This window comes from Montipora foliosa, chromosome 9 (genome assembly GCF_036669935.1).
Source record: "Montipora foliosa isolate CH-2021 chromosome 9, ASM3666993v2, whole genome shotgun sequence".
Classification (NCBI taxonomy): domain Eukaryota; kingdom Metazoa; phylum Cnidaria; class Anthozoa; order Scleractinia; family Acroporidae; genus Montipora; species Montipora foliosa.
This window is the reverse complement of record NC_090877.1, coordinates 36,825,252-36,835,251: the sequence shown is the minus strand read 5'-3', so window position 1 is coordinate 36,835,251 and position 10,000 is coordinate 36,825,252. Positions and strand designations below refer to the sequence as shown.

The following is a 10,000-nucleotide window of genomic DNA, read 5'->3' as shown; positions in this document are numbered from 1 at the left end:
TCAGGCCTTCTGAAGACAGAAGGCCTGGCGAGGCGGCAGCTTATAGAGCCGCGAGAAGATTTTTAGGCGGACGAAATCTCAGAAGCGCTTCAAATTTGAGTGTAAGGTAGTGTAGACCAAAGCGATGAAATGTTGACCGTAGCGATAACCAATGAGAGTGCCGCACGAGTACGCCGCGTGATGTTTGCAGCCGCCAGGCGCCAGATCACGCAAGCTTGGCTCGTTGGCACTTTAGCGACAGCTATAACTAGTATAATAAATAGAATATTACATGGCCGCTTGCATTGTAGATATGAAATTTCTCTTCTCGTGTTGAAAAAGATTTCACTCTTTCGCAGCGTTCACTCGTGAAATATTTTTCAACACTCGAAGAAAAATTTCGTATCTCCAAGCGGCCATGTAATATCCTCTATAAATCATTTTGGGTGATCTGTTTAATAAAAGGTGTTGATACATTTTGTGGACTGGCATTCTGGAAATCACTCGCGTTTTGCTTGGTCCATTACTTACTTAGTCGCTGGGCATGCTGTTTTCTTCGGCCATACTATTTGAGAGTTTGGGACAGGCCCGATGATAGGGTTTTGTTCAAGAATTGCTCATACAAATGGTCAGAAAAGTTTGTCTCTTATCGAACACCATTTGATGGAATACAATTTGTTATCGCTGTTAACTTATCTGTGTTTCAAGACAAATAAAGCCGATGACGCAGGGTCATGCATAGGATTATATTTTATTACGCGGATGTCTACGGCAACCGTGTTGAGTTGGAACAGGCTGAAATTGAAATGGTAAACGATCTAATTCAAAGAAACAAATTACAAAAGAATCATCTGGATCACAAATAGGAAAGAAATTCTTAACACATTATATAGGGGTTGCGTTGTTCTTTTTTGTCATTTTGTAAACACTAACAATGCGCGTGCGTACACTTTGTACTGAATCCACGACTCCACTGCGTACCATATGGAAGATAAAAATGGCCAAACTGAGCTCTGTGAAAGAAAGAGATCTGTCTCATATGGTCTAGGAGCCGACATTTCTCTTTCTCGATGCCTACCGCAGGTGGAACAAACGTGTGGGGCTAGTAATAGCCTGCAAAGCAGGTGTTTCTTGGGAGGCGTACGCTTGTTCGTAATGGGCCGCCATTTTGATATTTCCACTACCATTTCATACTGTCCTCCTCTCACTGAGTGCAATTTTCTTGACTCGCTTCAGGCCTCTGTTAGTCTAGATATCATCCGATAATTCTTACCAAAACAAAAATACGCCTGCTTTACCGGCTAGGCTGGTAAAAGCGACAGTTCGAAATCTCGGGCTTAGTTGTCAAGGTACGACGTTCTGGCGCCGTGCCCAGAGGTACCGCTACTGGTGTCATTTTTCTCTTTTGTTCAAATGTTTCATCAGCGTGAGGGTTAATGTTCATACGCTCCGATACATACCATACCAGCAAAAAGATACTAAAGTTCAAAAAGAATTTGCATTTCAGCTAGTTGATGGATGGATGGACGGCCGGACGGACGAACGGACTCTTTATGACGAATTGAATGTACAAACTTATAAATTGAATGATACCTAAATTAAAAGATAATGATAATGTTATTTAGTATATACTAAGACAGTGGATTGCGTTGAACTCGTGCGCTGATTAGCTACTCATGATCAAAATCAGGAAATCCTTTGCTATTCACCTCGGAGCAATTCGGGCGGAATTTGCGCCCGAACATGTTGTAATCTTTGCAGGAATAAATGAGTTAAGGACGGTGCCTACTATTGTTATTGCGCATACGTTCTGCGCATCTCGAGATACTCGGATTTGCTATGGGTGGTGCTTATTAATACAGGGATATTTTTGCGCGATTCAAAGCTATGCGAAGAAATCAGAACAGTTGGCAAGTGCTCTTGGTATTCAAAAAAAAAATTGGGGGGTAACCATGCATTTTTCAGAGATATTTGCATTAAATTGCATTTTTCAGAGATAATTAAGCTTCAATTTGGAAAAGAACGCCATACATTGCTTTGCATTTCAAAGCTTTTTACAAATATGATTGATTGATTATCTTCGAAAAAGACATGGCTACCCCCAATTTTCTTTTTGGATTTAAATAACACTTGTTAAGATCTGCTTTTCCCGCATATTCAGTGAACCGCGCCAGAATATCTTTGAATTAGTAGGCACTGTCCTTAAAATCATCTTTTTGTGCTATATTATCTCACTGTCTTAATATATACTAAAACAACTTCGCGGCTCGGTAAATATCCACCACTAGGCACTTCGATGAATAGTTGCTAGAATTGCTAACTATAACATTTAAAAACTATGCTTGACAGATATCTCGTTAAAATGATAACACTAAAAAAAGACCTGCAATTCATTCAAACGGTATTTGCTAAGGCACATAAAGCCATAATAAAGTTATTCTTAAATCGATCGGTTTGTTTTAAAGCACGGTATGCTAAAAAGGTGCCCGCGTTCTTAAGATGGTACTTACTTTCATATAGGGGTGTCAGTAATTTCCTAAGTTTATGGCCGCTGTCATTAAGTATATTTTCAAACGTACGCTTGCAAATATCACTGTAATGCTCCGCTACAGTCGGTAGGTTCACTAGTGCTAACTTTTGCTGATTTTCCATGCCAGGGCAGATGATTCGCATTGCCCTTTCTTGAACGCGTTCTAATAGCCCACTTTCGAGATATTAAAATTCAGTCCTAAACAAAAGGCATCATCTCGAGGCTCTGGGGAACATATATAAAGATTTATATGAGTTTATTCCCCAGAGCCTCGAGATGATGCCTTTTGTTTAGGACTGAATTTTAATAAATCGAAAGTGGGCTATTCTCGCATTAAGTAGGCAGGCATAGCATGATGGAAAACAGGTCCTGCATAATCAATAACGGAGCGCACGCATGTGGTGTAAAATAGATATACAAAGATCTTTCTGAGAAATTCGGGCTCTTTTAAGCTGGGTGAGAAATGAAAACCTTTTGGCTGCCCTCTTTATAATTTCTGTGATATGCGCGCTCCAAGATTGGTCGCTGAATCGAAGTAGTTACACCTAAGAGTTTGGCTTCAGTAACAGCCTTTATGTACTCTCCTCCAATAACTACAGAAGGGAAATCATGACTAACAAACAAGCCTAGACGTGCAACATGTTCTCGAGAGAGGATTTACTATAATCATATAATATCACTCATCGTTGAATATATGATAACCATAATTACATGACAAATACACTGGACCAGGTCGAAATCCAAGGACATGTCTCGGAACAGATTAAAAAAAAAGTTTTTCGGACTGGATTTGAACTCGGAGGTTTGGCTTCTATTCACTAATCTAGATGGAAAAAACTACACTCTTTCTTCAATATTAGGTTTTTGTTGTCGGGTATCTAGAATAGGATCACTATAATTCGTCAATCATTGCTCCTAAGCGCTGATTTGCAATATATACTTTATTGACCTCTCCCCCATCGGGGCTTTTCAGGGCAAATGAAACACAATCACAGCAGAACAGAACATTCAACAACATCTGTTAAGAATCCCAGCTGGCCAGAAGCAAGCTAGTTGGCTATTTACGTGTGCAGCTCAGAAGTCGAACCAGGGAAGGGACTACCAGGAACAAATTCAACGAGTGGTCAGAACGTGTCTTGAACCCAGGATCCCCCGGTCTCGATGCAAGCGCACTAGTCAGTGGGCCGCATTTTGATTTCTAAATGGTTAGCTTTGTTTTAAGTGAGGCCTTTCTCTTTAGCTGTCTAAAATTATTTGTTAGCGAGTGTTGTCACACGTTTACAGCCCGATCTTATGACAAATAACATTGCGTTTAAAAAATTTTGTGCAAGCCGCTTACACAACATTTTTAAGCACATTATTTGTCATGAGACGGCTGTTCAGCGCGCGCGTTCAACACTATCCACTGTTTTAGTATATTTAACAATTATTCCATGAGCGTGCGTTGGATATGAGATGATAGATAGCCAACGAGGCGCGTAGCGCCGAGTTGGCTTTATCCAAAGTCCACAATTCCAAGTCAGTTCTACATACAAACATTTCCTGTATTCCGGAATCCGGATTACCTTACTTGAAGCGCGGTTTTCAGGAGTTCCGGCTGACATAAATGATGGCGAATCTGAAGCCCCACGCAGTGTTAACCTTAACATTCTTCTGTCCACGAAGGTCCATCGTCGAAAGCAAAAACAGATGCAATCTTGATATGATACTTATACACATCCCTTTTTTCTTTTGACATTCCCTTATTTCAACCAAGGTTGTTCTTTTGTCTTCTTTTTCCACTTCTTATTTTCCCTTAAAATCTGATGGCCTAGATTTCTTGAACGAGGCATGCACATTATTTTGGCTTACCCTCTTGCAGACAAATATAACTCCGTTTTCCGCCCAGCTATCGCTAGTTCAAGTGAAGCTATGATCCTCGCAGTTATGAACGCAATTTTTGCAATTGCGTAAAGCCTCATAGCTCAGTTGGTTAGAGCGTGGCACCAGTATCGCGAGGTCACGGCTTCAAACCCTGAATTATTCAGGCTTCTTTACGCAATTGCAAAAATTGCGTTCATAACTGCGATGATCATAGCTTCACTTGATTTCATATCCGCAGTTCATATATGATCCATTTCCTATATCATTTCATCGTTTATCGCTAGTTCTAAATCTTTGGTATCTTTCAAATTTAAGGTAAAAATTCTTTTCTTTTAAATATCATTATTTCTTTAATAAAATTACATAAACCCTGCTTTTGATCATCTGTCCTTTGCATTTGGTCTTTTTTTGTTTTGTTTCATCGATTTCTCTTGCACTTTCAGTATTGCCCTTCATTGTAGCTGGTACTTTCATCCAATCGTATATTGTTGCGTTTTTCCATTTTTTCTTTTTCCCAAGGTAACCATTGGCCATTCGCCGCTGGATAAACGAGACTAGTCTAACTCTTTCTTCACCCATACCACTATATATGTGGAGCGACAACAAATGAGTTCTGGAACCCTGACAGCCTTTGATAGAAAAAAATGCTGGTGCAACGTTTTTCAATTAAACATCAACAATCATGCAACTTTACATCAGCAATAAGGCTTCTCACAGATTTGGAATAACACCGAAGTTGATACTGCAAGTTAGGGTTAGAGTTAGCTGACGATTCACCTCCGAGCTTTCGAAGAAGAACGATCGAATGTCCTTCGTAAGTTTATTCCCTTCCTTTCGTGGGGCATGAACTATTTGCCTCTGCGTCACAGTTCCGGGACTCGTCCAATCTCGTACCCAGAGTCCTCGGGCTTTTTGGCCAGCGGGTGAGCGCCCGGAGAGACTCGGGGATAATCGACTTCATTTTCCCAGAAAACGTGGGTTCCGGTCTTATTACGTATGCTTGAGTTTAAACGGAAGCAGAAAAGAGAAAACCGTAAACAGTAGAAATGGCGGGTTGAAAGTGTTCGAGAAACAAGAATTTTAGCCTTACACACAAAGAAACTGGAGAATTGATCATTGGCTTGCTGTAAGAGCAAGTGAAGATGAAACCTCTGACGCTTTCGGTGAGTGTATTTTTAGTGTTTCAGCGTACATTCCATCGTTCAGAATGCAATGAGAATGCCATCGTGCAAGCAACACGATCGACAAATTTTTTGTGGAAACGACACAAATGTCCTCTTCTTCTACAGTTTGATGTTTCCGTAATTCTGAATGGCTTCGACAAGACCAGGAACCCATGATCCGGAGCCTACAACTCTACTGTGTTCGTGTAACGGCGTTTTCACAGACCGATTTATTTTTAGATTGAATTTCCCACGAATGAGACTCCCACAGGAGCCCGATGACCAATTACAAGAAATTAAGCTGACGTCATAGGGTCACCGAACCGGAACTGCCTTTGTTTTTTGACCTAATTCGCGGGAAGGGCTAGTCTAAAAATAAACCTACTTGTGAAAACGCCGTTCACAGACGCTGTATGGAAGTTGCACGCTCCAGATGGGCTCCTGACAAGACCTTATTCCACCAGGAGCTCATCAAGAGGAGCCTCTATCTCCTCTAATTCCTTGAGTCAACCCTTTCCCGAGTAAATTTATTTTTAGGAACAGGCTTTTCCCGCGAAAAGTATCATAATTCCCTCGACGCTGAGATAGCTCTGTTTTGATTGGCTTTTACAACAGTGGGCGTGTTGAATGTCTCAAGGGAGATTGGCTTTTACAACAGTGAGCGTGCTGAATCTCCCAAGGGAAGTGTTCTATAAATAATTCTACTCGGGAAAGGGTTGACTCCGAGGCTAAGTATGGGAGATAGAGGCTCCTCTTAATGAGCTCCTGATTCCACGGATTTCGCCTCAAAGAGACTGATGTAATGTTTCCCACGGTACTTTTGCAACAGCAACAGTAATCACTTTTTAGCAGCGTGGGAAAATTCCCGTGCTGTATTAGACATAATTCAAACCTCGTCGTTTTATTATTTTTGTGATTTATATATTTCTGAGGTAGAAAAAAGCAAACAGCACTGAAACTAGTTTTAGATTTTGAACCTCCCTCCAAATTCTGAGGCTTCCGACTTCCTGTCGGACTGCCAATGTTACGCAAGCGGCCAATCAAAAATATAGTTCAAGTCGATTATCCCAGAGTCTCTCCGGGCGCTCACCCGCTGGCCAAGAAGCCCGAGGACTCTGGGTACGAGATTGGGACTCGTCTGTAAGCGAAATGTCGGTACGCCGGTCAGCGGACCTAGATACTGGTCGGATTTTTTCCGGTGAATCGTCATTGTACGACGTTCTGGTAACTTGTCTGGAGGAACCGCCACTAGTTTCATATTTTTTTCTGTTTTAGGGATTTTGTCCGTGAATTCGCAAATTTGGGACACAAGACAATCATGAAATTCCATTTCTCGCGCGCTGAATCATCCTGTCTCGAGGCAACGCGTCTCCATTCTGTCGAACGGGTAGTCGGAAGGTCGAAGGCTCGCTCCTGCAAATGAGTACTTGTTCTGTTTTTTTTTTTTTTTTTTCGATTATCCCCGAGTCACAATCGATAGATAAATCTCTTCACGATAGCGATTATTAAGAGTGAAATGATAGTGAGTTTCATTTGGTGTGAAGTACTTCGTTATTGCATTGATTTGCATCTGATTTGCATTGTGATTGGCGACCTTGAAATCTCACGCGGTTTCTATTCATCGATAGATAAATCTCTTCACGATAGCGATTATTAAGAGTGAAATGATAGTGAGTTTCATTTGGTGTGAAGTATTTCGTTATTGCATTGATTTGCATCTGATTTGCATTGTGTTTGGCGACCTTGAAATCTCACGCGGTTTCTATTCACGTGATTGAATGCACGCATGGAAGTCTCCTCTCGAATGTCACGCGTTACTGAGAAAACGTCCTCGTTGCTGAAGGACTTTGTACCTCCTCTGTCATTGTCGAGACAGAACAGTGCTTCCGATTGTTACGAAACCTTATAACTACTTCATAATACCTAAACAAAAGCGGTTTACGGCTCATTAATTTATAAGCGAAACTGAGCGAGAAAGAGGGACCGGTCAGAAATCGTAGTAATTTTTAAAGAATTATCACGATCATGTCCCGTGTTCCTATCCTTTGAGAAGGAAGTCGCGGTTTTCATTTTTCGTGAAATTAGAGCCGAAAGATAATCTTGCAATGAGATTATGTGTTTCTTCCTGGCCCCGTCCTGTTTCTGATCACCAAAACGCGAGATAAGGAGTGACATTTGTGACAAGAAGTTGATGTACGATGAGTAGGAAAATAGGCAGGAGAAACTGAAGCATGCTGTGCATTACCAGAGGGGTTTAAAATCATTTCATTGTGAGCTTAATATTTTAGTTAACGGGATAAGATTGCAACATCTACGAAAATCCTACGTTCGCGATTGGTACCGGCTTGATGCATCACGTGCGCCCTCCGGGTTTTACAGTCTACACCCAGTTTCCCGTCTGGTTACATTTCACGTGGAATGCATTTTTATATCAAAACGGCTCGGCTCTGATGGGAGGGCAAACCTTTTCTCGGCTGGCACCTCGTGCGCGTGAGTATTGAGCAGGAACACGTCACATTAATTGGTGTACCTTGACAAACAGCTGGTTATTTCAGAAACTAGCGGCTTGTCTGTCTTTACACAGAAATACGTTTTACTGTTTCAATGACAATGCAACTCAGTAGTCTTGTTTATAAATGAGAGCGTTCATTCCTAGTTAGGTTTGATAATCTTCAAATGACGACGCGGTTTCCTTTATTCATACCCAGCCTATGAATAATCAACGAAGAAATTTAAGTCGCATTAGAATATTTGTGACATTACGTCATGCTGTTCTCGATGCAATTGTTTTGAAGTCAACCCTTTTTGTCTGTTTGTGTTTCAGGTATCATATGTACATCTTTTATTTTATTGTTTACGTAGTAAATGCCTTTTGCGTCAAATAAAAATTATTCGGGATGAATCAACCATTTTTTGACAATTTGTCGAAGACTACGTTACCGCGTCCCCTTGCGAATTTTAGTTACATGTAATACCTCCATAAATAACCCGTCGAGGTTTGCCATTTCGTGACAAATCCTTTCATAGTTTATCATTTCCTTGTCTCGATTGCATACGGGAAGCTCGGCTTATGCACTTCTGTGTGGGCGGCCATATTGTCGTGAGAAGACGGTGAGTAATATTCTTGTCTTGATATTTTGCCCAAACCTCTGTTGCTGTTTCATTTGTTACCGAAATGAAACCACTCAGTTTTAGGAAAAAGCTTGCGCCAGATATGTCAACGGTTAATCCCTCATTTGTTAATGTATCTAGACAGCTAGCTAACGAAAAATTATTTGCTTATTCGTCAGAACTAAACAGTATTTAAACTTGTGAAGACTTCTCTAATCAACGATGACTCGCTTAACGGCGTGTTGGTGTGGTTTGACTATTATTCTTTGCTGCGTACAGGCGACAAGCACAGCAAACACATCTTCGAGCTGTGAGTAACAATAAAAGTTACTTTTATCTTGCTTTTTAATATGAAACGATAAATAGGCAGTGATACTTTCCCATCGCCTTTCCGATTTATTGGAGAGGTTCGAAAATGTTAATGTGCATTAGATCATGTCTAAATGAATTTTTGCGCTATATAAATAATAAAGTTATTATAAAGTTATGATATCTAGGTAGTATATATATATGTTCTGTTTTTCAGTTGAAAATTTTCTGGTACACCGGAAGTAACGCAATGAGAATGCAAGAAAAAAAAAGGGAAATTGATTGTGTTGTTTCTTGTCTTCTGTGGTATATCATGGCTGGGATGGTAAGCTCGGAGATGCTAGCCATAGCAAGCTACTCGACAACCCTCGTGTGAATAAAATATGACTTGATGATATATTTGATTAAATATTTTCCAGTGAAGTAACTTTACGACTGTACAAGAATGAGCTTTCATTAAAGTCTATACAGAGACGATAGGAAACTAAAAATGACCCTTCGCTCTAGTTTTCCGAGACCGTGTTAGTGCTGTTTTTTAAGATAACAGTCCGGAATCGTGTGTGCATATTTTCTAAACCCCTCAATATTTCGCTCCTTCAACAACATCACATCCCATTACCGGGAAAAATCGCGAATTTCCCACTCAGGAAATAACTTGAAATTTTACTCTCAACTGTGCAAAGATGAAGTATAGCTAAAAAACAAATATCAGAAGAAATTTGAATACCCCAAAGACTCTGTAAAAATATAATAATAATAACACCGAAATATGGAGATAATTCGAGCATCATGACATTCGGGAGGCATTCCTCTTCGTCATTTGTTAAACAAATGCGACAAATTCCAATCAAAATGAGGAAATAAAATTTGAAGCAAAGTGAAACTGTTTTTATGACATCAGCGACTTCTTTTCAGTACCACCTGTTGTTTGAAAATGATACAGCTTTTGTGAACGCAATTTTGAGTTTTATTCCAACCCGCCCTTTTATGTTGGGCATTTGCGACCTTCATTGTTCATGATAGTTGTATATATTATCCTTTTCTA

The 10,000-nt window shown here is 40.3% G+C and overlaps 2 protein-coding genes across 5 annotated transcripts in view; both read left to right on the top strand.

The window, feature by feature from the left end:
* The window catches only part of LOC137970901 (uncharacterized), a 20,458-nt gene extending 19,526 nt beyond the window's left edge, over positions 1-932 (top strand). Inside the window, exon 5 of one of the 2 annotated variants that reach the window (XM_068817554.1) lies at positions 1-932. This exon is cut by the window's left edge and continues 832 nt beyond it. The gene's annotated coding sequence lies outside the window, so the exon portion shown is untranslated. The other variant, XM_068817553.1, reaches the window with a different exon arrangement.
* A 6,783-nt stretch (positions 933-7,715) lies between these two features.
* The window catches only part of LOC137970197 (uncharacterized), a 13,426-nt gene continuing 11,141 nt past the window's right edge, over positions 7,716-10,000 (top strand). Inside the window, exons 1-2 of one of the 3 annotated variants that reach the window (XM_068816718.1) lie at positions 7,716-8,025; positions 8,826-8,956. In XM_068816718.1, the coding sequence (XP_068672819.1) occupies positions 8,869-8,956 (88 nt within the window). In that variant the 5' untranslated portion in view covers positions 7,716-8,025; positions 8,826-8,868. Of the gene's footprint in view, positions 8,026-8,408; positions 8,647-8,825; positions 8,957-10,000 lie in introns of those variants that run through there. The other 2 variants (XM_068816719.1, XM_068816717.1) reach the window with 2 other exon arrangements.